The 18374-nt window shown below is 45.8% G+C and overlaps 1 protein-coding gene across 1 annotated transcript in view; it reads left to right on the top strand.

The window, feature by feature from the left end:
* The window catches only part of TDRD9 (tudor domain containing 9), a 161919-nt gene that overhangs the window by 85914 nt on the left and 57631 nt on the right, over positions 1 to 18374 (top strand). Inside the window, exons 9-15 of the mRNA XM_006879162.1 lie at positions 7141 to 7205; positions 9644 to 9698; positions 9848 to 9932; positions 12328 to 12385; positions 13559 to 13663; positions 15281 to 15378; positions 16323 to 16454. Of these exons, the coding sequence (XP_006879224.1) occupies positions 7141 to 7205; positions 9644 to 9698; positions 9848 to 9932; positions 12328 to 12385; positions 13559 to 13663; positions 15281 to 15378; positions 16323 to 16454 (598 nt within the window). The remainder of the gene's footprint in view (positions 1 to 7140; positions 7206 to 9643; positions 9699 to 9847; positions 9933 to 12327; positions 12386 to 13558; positions 13664 to 15280; positions 15379 to 16322; positions 16455 to 18374) is intronic.

Raw genomic sequence — 18374 nt, 5'->3', positions numbered from 1 at the left:
TCACCTCCATTTAGTTATTTCTGGGAAAATCTAACAAACTTTTAGTAGGAACCCTTTGTGTAAAGAACACAGCCTTTTTTCCCTGTCCCACATAGAAAACACAAAGAGACAATAGAAGAGAAATTATAGAAAGGCCCAGAACAATCATGGAGAAAGCACACGTTCCGAGAGGCTGACTTCCTTGAAGTTTTTGCCTCAGTCGGGTGATTTTGTCACGTAGACTCCCTTGGAGTTGGTGTGGCAATGTACAACTCAGAGCAATCTTCTGAACAAAAGGTCTGAATGTCCAAAGTATTTGGGATGAAGCTTCACCATCCCTGCCTCCATGGAGCACTCTGGCTGCACTTTCTTCAAGACTGTTCTTTTGCCACCACAGTTCAGAGGCATCATTTTTTCCTTTGTCATAGTTACTCATTTTCCAGCTCTCAGATGCATAGCAAATGATTAAAGAGACTATGATCTGAATCAGGTGCACCTTAGTCTTCAAACTAACATCATTGCTTGTACCAGGTGTATTGATTGTGGATCCAAATAAGATGAAGTTGTTGACAGTTTCAGTCTTTACTTCTCTCCTTATCATGACGGTGCCTATTGGTCTAGTGATGAGAATTTGTGGTTTCTTGATATTGAGATGCAGTGCATGTCCAAGGCTGCAGTGCTTGACTTTCTGCAGCAAGTGTTTCAAGTTCTCCTCCCTTTCAGCAAACAAGGTTGTGTAGTTTGCATAATGCAGGTTGTTCTTGATGAGTTTTCTCTGATCCTGATGCCATATTCTTTTTCATAGAACCCAGCTTCTCATACGAATTTTCCTGAAGCCTATTAGCTTTTGGAACAAAGGTAAATGAGAGTGTATATGCCCCTCCCCATGACGCTGTGACCATGAGAGTGTGCACCTTTCCTCAAAAGTACAGCTAGCTTGCTGAAATAGTGTCTTGCTCTTATAATCGTCATATTCTCCCCCCATCTCACACTCTCTCTCTTCCCCCCCTTCACATACTTAGTGTGTTTTAGTTGTTGCTATTTGGCAGCAGTGGCTCTGAACCTTGCCCTATCCTGAGCCAACCTCACCATCTTTGACACACCTGCCCCTGTCGCCACAGTCATTCTGTCAGTCTGTCTCCTCTTGTGTCTTCCTCTCCTGCTCTGTCCCTCCACCTTTCCAACCACAGTGTCCCTTTCCAAGGACTGACCCCTTCTGAAAAGATGTTCGAAGTATGTCAGACGGAGCTTGAAATCCTTGCTTCCAAGGACCAACTTGATTTCACCCTCTCCAGGACCAACCTCTTTGTTCTCTCGGCATTCCATGGTATATTCACGACTACTCTCTAGCACCACAACTCAAAGACGTCGATTCTTTTCCCATCATCTTTAGTCATTGTCCACCTCTCAGATGCATAGCAAGCAAAGTCATTGCTGTCTAGTCGCTTGTGAACCATAGTGACCCTGTGTACAACAGCCCTGAACTCTGCTCTATCCTGAGCCATCTTTATTGTCTCTGACACAGTTATCCCTATTACCCCAGTCTCTGAATGAATAGATCTCGTCTAGGATCTTCCTCTCTCGCACTGTCCCTCTACTCTCCCAAGCATGACATCCCTCTCCAAGGACTCCTCCCTCCTTGAAGTATGCCCAAAGTATGTCTGGTAGAGCTTCAGAATCCTTGCCTCCAAGGAGCAGCCTGGTTTCACCCTCTCCAAGATGAACCTGTTTGTTCTCCCAGCAGCCCATAGTATAGTCAGTACTCTTCTCCAGCAGCACCGCAGCTCAAAGGCATCAGTTCCCCTTTTGCCATTGTTGCCATCAAGACAACTCTGACTCACAGGGACCCTGTGAAGAGCAGATCTGAGCCCTGCCCTCCTGTGCCGTCCTCACCATCTCTGGTAATACCTGAGCCCACTATGAAGGACACAGTGTCAGTCCATCTTATCTTAGTCCTTAGACTTGAAATAGAAATGTATTCATCATCATCCTCTCCTGTGCAGAAGGACTTTAGAATGAGCGTAGTGGAAGTCCAGTCATAGTATTTTTTGAACTTTCCCGTATTCATGGACTATTGCAGTTGTTTTTTCTCTCTAACCTAATGACTTGCCTTTTGTACTGTCAGTGTTCTTATATTCAAGCAGTTAATTAATTTAATTTCATATTCTTTAATAATAATTAATAATTTTATTAAATAAGAAATTTCTTCCTTGTACTGCTTTCACACACAAGCAAAATCCTGCTGAAGATTATCCAGAAACTACAGTATATTGACAGAGAAAGACCAGAAATACAAGCTGGGTTTAGAAGAGGTCATGGCACCAGGGGCATTATTGCCAATGTCAAATGGATCTTGGCAGAAAGCAAAGAGTACATCTATCTGTGTTTCATTGACTGTGGAAAGACATTTGACTTTGTGGATCACAACAAATTGTGGCTAACCTTGAAGAGCATGGGAATCCCAAACAATTATGCTTGTGTAAAATCTACACTCAGACCAGGAAGCAGTCCTCAGAACAGAGCAGGGAGCCTTACATGGTTCAAAATCAGGAACGGATTGCATTAGGGACACATCCTGTCTCTATATCTTTTCAGTCTATATGCAAAACAGATTATTCAGGAGGCTGGGCTTTATGAGGAGGGATATGGAATCAGGATTGGTGAAAAACTCATCAACAACCTAAGTCATGCAGATGACACAGCCTTGCTAGCTGAAATTGAAGAGGACCTGAAGTGCTTGCTGCAGAAGTCAAGGGCTTTATCTTCAATATGGATTGCATCTCAACATCAAGAAAACAATGATTCTCACCACTGGGCCAATTGGCAGCACCTTGATGGATGGAGAAGAGATTGAGGTTATTAACAACAGTTACAGCTTCCTTGGCTCCACAATCAACACTACTCTTGGTACCAGCAGTCAGGAAATCAAAAGACAAATTGCATTAGGTGAATCTGTCAGGGACCTTTCCAGAGTGCTGAGAAGCAATGATGTCAATCTAGAGACTAAGGTGTGCCTGATCCAGCCCATGGCCATTGCAGTTACTTGCTATGCATCAGAGACCTGGACAGGGATTAAGGATGACAGAAGAAGAGTTGATGCCTTTGAGTTGTGTTGCTGGAGAAGAGCATTGAACATGGACTGCCAAGAAAACAAATAGTTCTGTCTTAGAGAGGGTGAAACCAAGTTTCTCCTTTGAGACTAGGATTTTTTTATTTTTTTTAAGGCTAGGATTTTGAAGCTCAGTCTCACATACTTTGGGCACGTGGCCAGGAGGGACTGGTCCTTGGAGAAGACATCATGCTCAGAAGGGTGAAGGGACAGCACAGGAGAGGAAGACCCTGGCTGAGATGGATTGATAAAGTAACTGGGACAGTGGGGGGTAGGTGTATCAGTCAGTGTGACTGGCTTGGGACAGGGCAGGCTTCAGAGCTGTTGAATATGGGGTTGCCGTGAATCACAGGCACCTTGAAGGCACACAACAACAGCAACAACTACTACTGCCTTCTATCTTCCATTTCTTTCCTGGATAAGTTTCATCTTTTAGTGAAGATTTTTAAAATCAGCACCTGTTGGTAAATTTTCCAAATCTCTATTTTGCTGTTTTTTATTTAACTCTTAGTCTTGGAAAGGGAATAGAATTTTTCTAGGAGGAAAATTTTAGATAATTTTTTTCTCCTTGTTTTTTAAAACGCAGGAGAAAGCTGGACAATCTCTTTCCATAAAACTCTTTTTACAGGTAGTATTTTATTGAAATCACATTTATTCCTGTTTACATCAGTGAAATCACCTTGTTTATTGTGTTCTTTGGATGATGTTCTCCCACTGTCCCCTGTTTTCTGGTGTTTGTGGTTCCATAGCATCAGGCGGGCGCTGGTTCTTAGCTGACCCTCCGGCAGTACCCCTAGAGGCAGTAAGTCGCAGGAGAGGTGTTTGCCTGCCTTCATGCCATGGAGCAGCTGGTGGCTGAGCTGCAAGGCTGCACAACTCAGGATTGGCAGTGCAGCTCGTTACCACAAGCCCAGATCGCTGTCTCCTAGTCCTGCAGTGTAAGTGCAAATGTCTTCCTACTCTGATAAATTGATTTTTTTATTACATTGTTCAGTGTGATAACAGTATATGGATGTGGATTTCTTCTTCCCCCCTTTTTTATTAATTTTAATGAAAGTTTACAGCCTTTGGATTTCCATTCATTCATTGTTGCACTTTTCTCCCTAACCAACCTCCCCCTGCCCCAGTTCGCTCTTCTCTTTGAAAAGTAAAAGAAAAATTCTTTCATTGTTATACAATCCCTCCCCCCAAGTTCACTCCACTATGCAGCCTTTGTTCTGGACTCCTGTCATGACAGTAATACCCAATCACATATCCCTTTTAAACAGCTCTCTCCCGTATCTGTTTCAATGCAGTATACATCCATCATTTATCCTATCTTTCTCAGTCTTTTCCCAACCCTGATGTCAGTCCTGTTTTATAACACTGGCACTATACAGTATTTGTCCTCTTGTGACTGAGATACTTCACTCAGCATAATGTTCTTCAGGGTCACCCATTTTGAATACTATTGCATGAGTTCCTTGTTTCTCAGTGCAGTGTAGTTTTCCGTTGTGTGAATATACCACAGCTTCTCTATCCATTCGTTTAGTGATGGATACTTGGGTTGTTTTCAACCCTTTGCTATTATGAACAAAGCCGCAATAAACATGGGTGTGCATGTATCTGCTTTAGTGGCTGTTATGGTTTCTTTGGGGTCTATTCCCAGTAGTGGAATTGCTGGGTCATGTGGTATTTATAGGGGATAGATAATAAGTACTGCATTGGAACAGATGAAGGAAAGAACTGTTTAAAAGGAATTTATGAATAGGCATTATTTGTATGATAACTGTTCTAAATAAGAGGTGCATATCAAAGTGGACTGGGGGTGGAGGGAGGAAATTGTGCAACCGTGAATGGATGAAAATTTAACATTTCTATAAACTTTCATTAAAATCACCATTAAAAAATACAAATGGTGAAACAGATATAAATTTAAATGACAGATAAGGAAAAAAGAGACTTAAATGGCAGACTGACAGAAAAAAATATTAATCAGAGTTCTAGATAAAATAGAAGTGAGAGTGCAACATTTGGAGAGGTGGTGGTGAGAATTTTCAGATTTAGTTAGCCAAATCAATCTCTAGCAAGGTCGTTAGGAAGAAATCCCACAACAAGATAAAGGTAAACAACTCAATTGCAAAAGGGACACAGGATATGGACAGACACTTCACCAAAGAAGACATTCAGATGGCTAACAAACACATGAAGAAATGTTCAAAATCGCTAGCTCTAAGAGAGATGCAAATTAGAACAACTGTGAGATATCATCTCACCCCACTTAAAATAGCAAAATTTAACAGAAAGCAAACAACAAATGCTGGCAAGGTTGTGAAGAAACTGGAACCCTTATTCACTGTTGGTGGGAGTGTAAAATGGCACAACCACTGTGGAAGGCGGTGTGGCACTTTCTCAAAAAGTTGCAAGTAGAGATACCAATTGATCCAGCAATTCTACTACTGGGAATATACCCCTAGGAAACCGTAACTGCCACCCAAACAGATAAATACCCATGTTTATCATGGCTTTGCTCACAGTAGCAAAGAGTTGGAAACAACGTAAGTGCCCATCAACAAACGAATGGATAGAGAAGCTGTGGTTTATTCACACAATGGAATACTAAGCTGCATTGAAAAACAAGGAATTCACGAAATATTATCCAAAATGAGTGACCCTGGAGGACATTATGCTGAGTGAAATATCTCAGTAACAAAAGGGCAAATACCGCATAGTGTCACTGTTGTGAAACGGGACTGACATCGAGGTTGAGGTGAGACTGAGAAAGATGGGATAAATAAAGTATACTGCATTGAAATAGATGAGGGATAAAACTGTTTAAAAGGGATATGTGATTAGGTATTAGCGTCATGACAGGAGTCCAGAATGAAGGCTGCATAGAGGAGTGGACTTGGGGGTAAGGACTGTATAACAATGAAAGAATTTTTCTTTTACCTTTCAAAGAGAAGAGAGCATATGTGTGTGTGTTTGTGTGTGTGTGTGTGTGTGTGAGAGAGAGAGAGAGAGAGGAGTTGGGCCAGGGAGAAAGTGCAACAGTGGATGAATGGAAATTCAAAGTCTCTGTAAACTTTTATTAAAATTACTAATAAAAAACCCAAAACATAATTTTTAAAAAAACCTCAACAACAAAACAATAGAAACAGAAAAAATAATTTCACTTACCTCTGATGTTGATGCCATTCCTTTGATAATTTCTGCCTTCTCTTGTATCGTCTTCATTGTAGACATAGGAGTCTCTTCTAGTCTGTTGACTAAGTAGCTGACTTTCTGAAGTAAGTCTTTGATCCCGGAAAATTCTTCTATTTGGTCTCAAGTTTTGGTCACCAAGATTTTTTAATTTCTGACCCAGTTTTGTTTCCAACATCCACATTCTAAGCATTCTCATCTTTAATGGATCTTGATTGTAATTTGATCAGTTTTAAACTGTGGAGTCGGTACAGAAATGTTCAATTTCTTAATCTTTGGCATTAGTTTAAACTTTGCTTTTAGTTATAGAAAAGGTTTTCTTTTTTGAAATTAGAATTAGCATAACTAAATTTCAGGAACTTTCATAGCGTGACTTTTGTGGGAGAAAAAGTGGGACTGGAGAGCCTCGGTCCATTTGCCCTGCACCTGTGGTCAATCACCTGGTGCTTTAACTGGGTCTTCGCTCTGGGCCTGACAAACCCATGCGTTAGAATAGTCAATGCTGTGAGATGCAAGGGGCAGCATCTGCACTCGGTAAAGCTCAGAAGTCAGGAGGGAGAGGAAAGAAGGACAGATGGAAGCTGGAAGCACAGGGAGGGTTTTGGAAGAATGCTGTTACAGTATAGGGATTGCCACCAATGGCACAGAACATAATGGGTATGAATGTTGAATGGAAAATCAGTGTTCTTTGTAAATTTCCACTCACATCACAGAAGTTTTGCTTTTTGTTCTATAGTGGGTTTTTTCCTAACAAACAAACATCAGACTGGGTGGCCATGTGTCCACAAAAAGCCCCAGTGATGAGTGTCTAGAAAGACCATGGCTGTCTGCACCTTGAGAAATGGCTGTGTGTGTCTCCCTCCTGACAGGAACATGGCTTCGTCCGGGTCGCCTCACATGTCAGAGCGAAGCAGTGTGCTGGTGTTCTTACCCGGTGAGTATCCCATGCAGGAAGGTAGACGCTAGTGCTGGGCAGAGGTCAGTTCAAGCCCATCCAGCTGTTGGAAGTCTGCTCGATTTAGAAATCTCCAGGCAACTGCTTTCCTTAGACGCTGAGAATAGACATGCCTTTCACATTGTGTTTTTGCTATCACCTTTTTATGACTAAAAAAGATTTTTCATTGGCAGTGCAGAGGTTTGTGAGAGAATTTTTAATAAAATACTTGACTTTGTTAAACTCGCTTTTCATGTGTGTGATGGTGCCTGACCTCAGTCTGCTGCAATTTGGTTGGAAATGACTGTTGCTCTTCTGATTCATGTGTGCTGTCACAGTGTCCTGGAGCGCCTTTCTCTGCGGTCAAGAGGACAGGGTGTTAAGATACCCAGCAAGGTGAACTGATGATCCCTTGAACTTTGCAAAACTCTTGTCACCTTTTCCTCAGTTGATCTGATGCACCAGACAGAGTAGGTCCAAGTGTGTCCTCAAGGACTCTGTAGAAGGCTTTAGGGACCTGGGAACTGGGGATACACCTGAGAGTTGAGCCCTTCCTTTGTCACCTGGCTGGGCCGACGGGTGGGCTTGTGTGTGTCCCCAAACCAGCCATCAACTGATGGTGGTGGAGGTGCATTGGCCCTGATAAATAGTGGCTGCAGGTCTGTACTGGCGTGTCAGGAAGACATCACCGGGGCCAAGCTCAGCTTGCTGGCCCAACCAGGGCCACTGCATCAAGGCCACCTGGTGTCTGTGCTGTTATCTGTATGGGAGGAAACTGCCCACCTTGCTCCTGAGAGGGAGTTAGTTCCCTTTCTTGAAGATGTTACTGTGTACCATTGAGTTGGAACTCTGACCCATAGCTGACCCTCTGGCGAGTTTTTAGGGGCAGTTATCATGTGGGAGGAGGTTGTCCATCCTTCTCCCAGGGACCAGCTGGTTGATTTGAACCTTGTGTCTTTGGACTTGCAGCATAGCTTCTTACCACTAGACCACCAGAGCTTTCTGAAGCTGTAGTATTACAAATGAGGCTTTTCAGATGTTGTTAGCCTCTCTGCTGTTCTGTCCTGTGAGGTATGCTTGTCTTTCATTAGTCCTTTTAAAGTGCTCCAGTACTGAGGACTGAGGGCAATACAAAAAGCGTGTATAGGCTGCATATATCAAGAAACTGCTTTCTTCTAAGCTTTGGGGGAAGGGCTCCATGGCGTAGATGTGTAGGGAGCAGGGCTCCTGAGCCAGAGGTGGTTTGATTCATTAGCCGCTTTGTGGGAGGACGTTGAGCAGTCATTCGACCTGCCACGTCTGAAAACCTGCTGGAGAGTCAGCTGGGAGATGGTCCCAGCTTGACGGCAACGCGTGAGTGCGTGAGTGATGAGGAACAGCCAGCAGCTCTTCACTCAATGACTAAGATTGGACAATTGTTAATTCTGGCTGTAAAGATTTTTCATGCTAATTTTTAAGAAATCTGGTATATCCAGGAAAAAGATTAAAAATTAAAAAATTATTCTGATTGCTAGTAGCTGCTCTGGAGCTCTCGTATCCTGGTGGCAAGAAGCTGTGCTACGATCCTGAAGGCTCACAGTTCAAGACCACTAGCTACTCCATGGGAGGAGGATGGGCAGCCTCCTCCTGTGTGATTAACGGCCTCTGAGAACCCGCCAGAGGGTCAGCAATGGGTTGATTCCACCTGTGCGGTACACAACAACAACAGTGGCCACCACAGATAGTCACTGTAATGAAAAGTGCTGTAAGAAAAATATTTGATACAAATCAGCTGTCAGGGACCTCTTCAGAGTGCTGAAGAGCAACGATGTCAGTCTGGAGACTAAGGTGCGCCTGATCCGGGCCATAGTCTTCGCAGTTGCTTGCTATGTGTCAGAGAGCTGGATAATGACTAGGGGTGACAGAAAGAGAATTGATGCCTTTGGTCTGTGATGCTGGAGAAGAGTGTTGAATAAACCATGGACTTCCAGGAGTACAAAAAGGTTCATCCTGGATAGGGTAAAGCTAGCCTGCTCCTTGGGAGGCCGGGATTCTGAGGCTTCATCTGACATACTTTGGACATCTGGTCCTTGGAGAGGGACATCATGCTTGCAAGGGTGGAGTGACAGAGAAAGAAAGGGAGACCGTGTATGAGCTGGATTTATGCAGTGGCTGGTGTCTCAGAGACAGCAAAGTTGACACAGAACAGAACAGGTTTCAGGGCCGTTGTATATAGGGTTGCTATGAGTCGCAAGCGACTCGGCAGCACGTAAAAACATAACTATGTTTTTAAATTGCTATCAAGTGTCCTTTCCATTTCTACTTCTGATTTTGCTATATTTAGATGAAGAGAATAGAGTAAAAATGAATTTATAAGGCCTTTGGGGAAAAGACATCTTAAAGATTAATTATCAGTAAAACTACAGTTTTTTTCTCTTCTTCACTTTTTCCTCCCCTAGGTCTGGGTGAAATAAACTACATGCATGAGCTTCTCACGAACATGATTCACAGAAGGTGTGTTACATCCATCGTGCTGTTTTCAGTTGAGCGCTGCTGCCTCATTTGCCGAGAGATCTGTGGAGCCCTGTGAAGCTGCTCACTCGTCTAACTCACACGTTTGTCTGCTCTTCTCAGAGATGTAATCTCAGAAATTTGTTTGTTAGATTGCAGGTTTATCCACTCCATTCAAGTGTGACTTTGGAAGAACAGAATAATGTCTTTCTCAGCCCAGTCCCTGGGTACAGAAAGGTAGGAGAACGAGAAGGCCTGTTCTGAGCAGTAGGGCCCGACCTTCCTTCTCGACACTGCTTGCACAGACAGGGTGGCTGCAGTTACCCTTCTGTTTCTACAGTAATGGTCTTAGGTGCGTTTGTCCTTAGGAAACTGAGCGAGTTCCCTCGGCTCTCCAGTGTCCCAGGTTATGTAGTATCTTTTGAAATCGTTTCTCCTGAGTGCTTCATAATATTCCATTGTGTGAATGCACCACAATTTTTCATTTTTCAATTGTGGTTGAACACTTGGGCTGTTTCCAAGTTCTTGCAATGGTGAATAGTGCTAATTATGAACATTGGTGCAAAGATTCAAATTCTCTTGGGATGTATTCCTAGTAGTGCAATAGCTGTGTTATATGGAGTTTCTGTGTTCAGCTTTTTGAGGAAATTCCAAACTGCCTTCCAGAGCGGTTGTACCATTTTACAATCCCACCAACAGTGTTTGTGAGTTCCCACCTCTCCACCTCCTCTCCAAAAAAGAGAAGGATAACTAGTAAAACATGAATGGGGACTCAAACGGAAAAGAGGCGGGTGCAGAGGTTGTGAGTACAGGTAGGGGCAAAACCACAGGGTTTCACAATTTGGTGGATGGAGGGAGGGGGGCGAAGGAAGTGGGAAGGATCCAGCTGGGACCTGAAAAGACAAGGGTAATGATGGACAAGGTCCAGTGGTGATTAATTTTATAAAACACAATGCATGGGAATGATTGTGTGAAATACAATGTGAGTGAAGAATAGTGTGAAACACAATATATACACACTTTGTAAGTAAACCAGTATTTAAAAAGTATATAGGGGAAAAATAAGCGCAACAAGAATGCTGTTTAGAAGCAAGCAAATGAACCTTCGTCATACATACCATGGGTGTATAGTTATAGAGGCCAGTCCTTGAAGAAGGACGTTGTTCTTGTTAAAGGAGAGGGTCAGTGCAAAAGTGGAATACCTGCAACAGGTGGACTGAGACCACAGGGATGGCATAAGCAGAGCAGACATTGTGACAATGGTGCTGAATCGGCTGGGTGTCAGTCCCCTGAACAGGGTTACTGTGTGTCAGCTGTTGTCCACTCTGTGGCACCTAACCACAGCAGGACACATGTCACCTTGTTTCTCTGTGGTCATCCTCGTCCTGGAAAGCCCAGTGTGCCTATGCCAGTGAACTGGGTTCTGCAGACTGTGGTTGCTTCCACATCATCTGTCGCGTTGGGCCAAACCGGGGAATTAAAATTTATGACCCCAGGAATCATTTTGGCCAGAGCGTTGCCCAGGAGTCATTTATAGTCTGAAAACATTTGGCTGGCAGTGGCCAGTGTCTTGTAGGCATTTATGAGCATGTTGTGTACCGTCAAGTTGGAACTGACCCTCTGGTGGGTTTTCAGAGGCAGTTAACCTCACGGAAAGAGATTGCCCATCTTTATCCCATGGAGCAGCTGGCGGCCTTGAACTGTGTGCCTTCGGGATTGTAGCGCAGCTTCTTGCCACTAGGCCAGCGAGCTTTTGTTTTATGAGCATAACAAATACAAATTTTCAAGGGGAAAACTAGAGAGCGTAGCTTGGCCCTGCTCTCCACGGCGTGCTCTGCAGCTCTCTGCATCGTGCTCTGCAGCTGGGTCAGTCCCCTCAGGGACCCCACACTGTGACAGGCGCACTCAGCGTGTGACTGTTGGGTGGTGTAAGTGCGTCTAAGCAGTGGTGTAAGCGCTCAGGCTTGGAATCGGTTTTGCACTAGGCTTTGTCACACGCTCTCTCCTATTTCGAGACTGTTCTTGTGTCCCTAGAACCATTCAGGCGGCTGCTTAGAACCCATAGCTTCTGGTCCTGGGCTGAGATTTCTTTAATCATCGTGAGTGTCCTCTTACCACCCCCTAGAGGCACTGGAGGAGGACTGTGGCCTATGCCTGACCGGGGTTCAGCTCCCCCAGGCTCAGCTCCTCCGGCCATCCAGCACCCTCTCCGGTGTGTGGGGACCTGGGGTTCTGGGCATCAGACACCTCTGGTGGCCTCCTGCAACAATTCTGTCCTGAGGAGATGAGGCTGCATTGCGTGAGGTTCAAGCATGAGCTTGAGCATGGGACACAGACCTGGGTTCTGAACCCTGTCTCCTGCTGTGGCTTTGGTACACCCCTGCTCTAAGGTGTCCGTCTGTTAGTTGGTTGTACGAGTGGTTGGTTAGAGCCCACTCTCCCTCCGTCTTCTCCTCTTCAGCATTCTTTCTGCCGCCTCTCCGCTGGGGTATAGGAGAAGAATGGCTCGTCCCAGATGGGAGTCTAGTTATTACATTAAATCTTAAAGTAATATTTGAGTTAAGACTTCAGTGAACTTTTGCTAATGATGGCCAGAACATAATATCAGATTCTTGTATTTGATATTTGATAGATTATTCTGTCCACCAACATTGCGGAGAGTTCTCTGACGGTCCCAGATGTCAAATATGGTAAGAACTCCCTCTCTCTTCCTCACTCCCGAGGGACAGATAGTGTCAACAGGCCTGTTTGTCCCCAGTAAGGCTGCTGCTCCCCTCTCCCAGTTTTGAAAAAGAGAGTTTAAGACCGGAGTTGGCTTTCAGTGAACCATTTCCTTGTCACTTGGGTGGTCTTTGGGGTGAGATTGCTCTGAGGAGTGTTTGGGACCCTTATGGGGTGGTGCTTGGTCCTGGGGGCACACCCGTGCCAGAAGGGGCTTCGGAAAGGCCCTGTGCAGTGGTGCTGTCTTCTGGGTGGCGTTCTGACTCTGTGTGATTTCTGGGCTCCCATGCTCTTGTGTGATGGTCACCCAGAGGCCTGTCACTGTTGTTGATGCCAGGGTACAGAGCCTCGACAGCATCCCTGCCCTGCTGATGGTGACAGTCCAGCGGGGGCAGGGGGAGACAGACACTCAGCACGTAGGGCAGGTGGACGCGCTGTGTGAGGGCTGGGAAGCTCTGGAGGGGGTGAGGATGAGCTGAGTGTCCAGAGGAGGAGGAGCCTGCAGCTCTCCAGCTGGGCCACATGGCATTCCCGTCAACAGAGCTGTGTCTCTGTGCCAGGGCTGCTCCGGATGTGGGACAGAGCAGTAGACACAGCAGAACTCTTTGTATTAACAGTGCTGATACAAAGCTAGATGACATGAAAGACGAGTGAAACGCTGTGTGGAGCCAAGTGACAAGATGAGGAAAAAGATGCAGGGGTAGTGGTGTGAGAGACCATCAGGGGAGTGAGCAGGCCTGGACAGAGCCCACAAGAAGGCTGCTGCCACAGGGTGACGTTTCTGCCGGTCCTGAGAGAGTCACCCCTGGGAAGATCATGGTGGGTGGAAGGAACAGGAAACACGGAACCCCTAAAGGGCCTTGTATGCCTGGTGGGGTCAGGACCAGCCAGGCGGCAAGGTGAGTGGAGGGCAGGGGGACTGTCTGACAGCTTCCCGTCCATACAGGATCCATTCTCCACACCCGAGACCAGAGCAGGTGTAGAGAACAAGACTCGGGGTGATGGCAGGAGGGCTGCTGGTGGCTCTGTGGTGTCCCCTCCTGGAGGCTTCCTGTCCCTGTCCCTGCTCTTTGGCAGAGCACCGGGGTCTGTACGCTACTTCTCGAGAGCATGATGCTTGCTTTCCTTGTTTTAAATGGCAGTTATCGATTTCTGTTTGACTCGCACTTTGGTGTGTGATGAAGATACAAATTACCAGAGTCTGCGTCTGACCTGGGCCTCAAAGATGAGCTGTGAACAGCGGAAAGGTGAGGCCCGGTGTGTGTGTGTGTGGGTGCGTGTGTGTGTTTGATTTCTATGTAGAACCTTCTCTGTGGGAACCAGTCTCCACTTTTCTTAGCTTCTCTTGTGTGCCCAAAGCTCCTTTGATGCCCATGTGTCCGTAGGTGTGCCTGCCAGCTCCGGGCACCACTGTTGAGGGTGACTGGGAGCCCCGTGGAGTCCTCCACTCACCTCTGATGCTGCCCTCTCCTCCCAGTCCTGCTCATCCTGGCATTAGTTTCCTGAGGGCCGAGTTCACTGCCGTGTTCATGAACTTGACAGGAGGAGGGGATAGTGTGCCCCTTGCACCTGTTGCTGGATGTGGGACCCACTGTGATAGGTTCTGGAGTTCACCCTGCACGGAAATGGCCTGTGAGCTTACTTAGAGAACCTTTGGGACGGGCAGGCAAGAGACCTTTCCAAGGATACCAGGAGTGCCTGTTGAACATTGAGTGGTGAATCTACACTGCTCAGCAAAGGTGAAAGCAGCATTAGTGGATGTGTGTCAGACCAGGCACACTCCTGAGTGTTGTAACATCACCACATGTCAGTCCTCTGGCAGCTGGAGAGGCAGGTTCACTTCACTTCGTATCAGTGAAGCACTGAGCACAGGGCCTCAGCAGCCTGTGCTGCTTCTCCAAGAGTGCTGGGTATGAGATCCAGCCACATTGTCACTTGCTAATGACTAATGCCAGAAAGTCTCAGAAATTGATTACAGAGCCATTAAAATATCCTGAAGAGTTTCTCAAGAGTTCAGGAGAACCTCACACTGAGTTGTGTGTTGCTGTTGATGGCCTTCCAGTCAAGCATGACTCACAGCGACCCTATGAACAGAAGGCCTGAAGCCTCTCTACAACTGTCGGCATTTGTCAAAGTTCATAGGGTTTCTGAAGGCATGTTGTTGAGGAAGTGGAAGCTACTCCTTCCAGTGCTGAAAAAGGATATAGCTTGACTGTGTGTATTGATCTTTAAATAACCCTCCAGTAACTTCTTACATCACTGCTGCTGATCTCGTACAGCACCCGTCTTGACCTTTGGTATCACTGTTGTGTTTATTGACTCTATCACTGTTGGTGCTCTTGGGGGCCGCTGAGATCACTGCTGTTGATCTTGTGTCACTGTTGGTGGTGGGAACCTCTCACCTCACTGTTGGTGGGAACCTCTCACCTCACTGTTGGTGGGAACCTCTCACGTCACTGTTGTCGGTGGGAACCTCTTGCATCCCTGGTTTTGGTCTCTGTTGGGCTTATCCCCCTGGTGTTGAGGACCTGTTGTCTTCTGTCACTGTTGTTGATCTCATAGCCATGTTCTTCCTGTTGATCTCTAACATCACTGTTGTTTGCGCTGTTGAATCCTGTCCACCTCATGGTGACCGTGTGTGAGAGAGCTTTATGCTGACCTGGTCTGGGGGAGAATAACAAAGGCTTTTCTGAATGCGTTCTTTTGGGGGGGATGTTAAGAGGTTATAATGCAGATTAATAACAAAATACAGTCAAGACAGCTCCCAAAATGTTCACAGAGGCACCCTGAGTGCATTCTCAGTACTCTCTTTTGTTACTCTTACCGTAACAGATGCCACACAGTGTCTGCTCTTCTCTACGCAGGCCGTGCAGGTCGTGTGTCCAGGGGCCACTGCTACAGGCTGGTGCACAAGGACTTCTGGGACAGCTCCATTCCGGACCACGTTGTCCCCGAGATGCTGGTAAGGCTTCCTTGCTGAGGTGTAGTTAACTGAGCAGTCTGAGGAAGGAGGTCTGAGTCTGGTTTAGACTCGAGGGAAATGACAACTTCTGACCATCCTGGTCTGAATCGTAATTTGATTTTGCCGGTAGCTGAGCCAGGTGCGGTCCAGGGCCTGTGCACAGCCTGCATGGAGAGTGAGGAGAGGCACCCTGGTGCTGTGGGTCTGTGGTCTGTGACGGCTCACGCTGAGTGCGGCTGCTCAGTGCGGCCCTTGCACGGAAGCACTGCGAGGCCTGCTGGCTTTCTCCTGTCCGCTTTTCTTTTGTCTTTCTTTTTTTAATTTTCCTGGTCTCTTTCTTTCTTACTGCTTCTTTTCTTTCTCTTCCTCTCTTCTTTTCCTGTTCTTCTCTTTTCAACTTCTCTCTCTCTCCCCCACCCCGACCTCCTTCCCCCCTCCCCTCCTCCTCTCTCCCTCCCTTCCTGCCTTTCCTCCTCCAGCCCCCACCCCCACCGCCCAGCCCTAGTCCTGTGAAATAGACTCATGGATTTTGTTTTTGTTAAATTGGGATTTTTTTCTTTTTACTGTCTCTGTCTCTCTCTCTCATCCTGTAAATAGGCTCATAGATTTTGTTCTTCTTAAATTGGGATGTTTCTCTCTCTCTCTCTCCCTCTCCTCATGGATTTTGTTTTTCTTAAATTGGGATGTTTTTCTTTTCTCTCTCTCTCTCTCTCCCTCCCTGTGTATAGACTCATGGATTTTGTTCTTCTTAAATTGGGATATTTTTCTTCTCTCTCTCTCTCTCTCTCCCCCCTTCCCCCTCCCCCCTCCCTGTGTATAGACTCATGGATTTTGTTCTTCTTAAATTGGGATGTTTTTTCTGTTTACTCTCTCTGTCTCTCTCTCCCCCTGTGTATAGACTCATGGGTTTTGTTGTTCTTAGATTGGGATGTTTTTCTTTTCAGCGCTGTCCCTTAGGAAGCACAGTATTGAAAGTGAAGTTGCTGGATATGGGTGAGCCTCGGGCCCTGCTGGCGACTGCGCTTTCCCCGCCGAGTCTGAGTGACATTGAGCGCACCATCCTTCTGCTAAAGGAGGTAGGGGGTCTCTGGAGAGACTGAGTATCACCAAGGGTGAAGGGGGCCCTAAATTCCATACTGTGGCTGGCACTTAAGCTGTGTTGACTGTTGTAAGGAATCAGTATTTGCTTGAAAAGTAAGTGTGTGACTGTTTATTCCAAGTTCTGTAGTTGTTCTTTTTATTGAGAAAAAAATCTTTATTTTACTGCTGTGCTCGAGGACACACACAGCAAAACATTCTAAGAAACACATTTAAAACAAATTCACAGCAAAACACACCCAAACAAAACTCATTGAGAATCAACCCTGCCATTTCTGCATGTTCTTTTCTTGTCGTTTTATGTATATAAGGTTCTGTAATGCTTGTCCTTTTGTAGTTCCCTTACTTTACTCAGAATATCCTCAAGCGGCATCCATGCTGTGTCAGGACTGTATAGACATACTGTGTGTCCACACTGGATCAAAACCCAGCCTTGCTTGCTGAAAGTGAAGAGAACTTGATGTACTTGTTAGAAGATCAAAGACTATAGCTTTCAGGATGGAGCACATCTCAACATGAAGGAAACAAAAACCTTCACCACTGGACCAGGACTCAACATCACAAGAGAATGGAGAGAAGATTGAAGTTATTAATGGTTTCATTTTACGTGACTCCGCAGTCCACACCCAGGGTAGCAGCAGTTAGGAATGAAGACATGCTGCGTAGGGACAATCTGTCAAGGAATCCCCAACACGCTAAAGAACAAGGATGTCCATGGCACGCATCTGATCACATCACGATCTTTTCAGTTACTTGGGATGCATCTGACAGCTGGTCAGTGAGGAGGAATGACAGAAGGAGCGGTGCCTTTGAGCTGTGGTGTGGCAGAAGGGAATGGCCCAGGGACGGCCGAGAACACAAGTCTGCTTTTGAGAAAGCACAGCCAGGACGCTTCTTAGAGGCTCTGACAGTGGAACTTCTCCTCACAGACTTTGAGCTTGTTGGACAGGAGAGGTCTGTCTACAGAAAAGGCCATCATGATTGGAAAGGTGGAAGGTCAGAGAAAGCAAGGAAGACCCCCAAAAAATGGGTTGATACATTGACTGTGACCGTGATCTTGAGCATCCCAGAGGTCCTGTGAGGACAACGCGGGCTAAGGTACCTTGCGGATCTGTAACTCATGGGGTTGGTGTGAGTTGTAGATGACTTGACGGCACTGAACAACAGTAATTAAGGCTTTATCTCTCCTACTAGCTGGAGAGTATTCCATCGTATTTATGTGCCAGGTTGTGTTGGTCATTGTCTGGTGAAGGACATTCAGATGGTTTCCACTCTTTGGCTGTTGTAAATAATGCTGCAAATGAACATGGGTGAAAATCTAGTATATATACTTCCAAATCTTTTGTGTATGTACCTAAGAGAGGGATTGCTTGGTTTTTTTATATGCTAATTTTCTTTTTAGTTTGAGGAAATAACCATACTTCTAATGCACAATCACTATAACAACTTTGTAATTCCTCTGATAATGTTGTTGTTGTTGTTATGTGCCATTGAGTCACTTGCAACTCATAGTGACCCTATGTACAAGAGCCCTAAACGCTGTTCTATCCTGTGCCAACCTCGCCGTCTCAGACACACTCATTCCCACCACCCCAATAACAGAATAGATCCATCTCATCAAGGGTCTTCCTCTCCTGTGCCATCCCTCCACTCTCCCAGACATGATGTCCCTCTCCAAGGACCAGTCCCTCCTTGCAACATGCCCAAAATAGACGAAGCTTCAGAATCCTTGACTCCAAGGAGCAGCCTGGTTTCACCTACTCCTGGACAAACCTGTTTGTTCTCCTAGCAGTCCATGGTATGTTCAACACTCTTCTCCAGCACCACAGTTCGAAGGCATCAGTTCTCTTTCTATCATCCCTATTTACTGTCCAACTCTCCGATGTATAGCACGTAAT

This window comes from Elephantulus edwardii, unplaced genomic scaffold, assembly GCF_000299155.1.
Source record: "Elephantulus edwardii isolate Elephantulus edwardi_28Jun2011 unplaced genomic scaffold, EleEdw1.0 scaffold00002, whole genome shotgun sequence".
Classification (NCBI taxonomy): Eukaryota; Metazoa; Chordata; class Mammalia; order Macroscelidea; family Macroscelididae; genus Elephantulus; species Elephantulus edwardii.
Note: the sequence above shows the minus strand (reverse complement) of the source record. Positions and strands in the feature narration are given on the sequence as shown.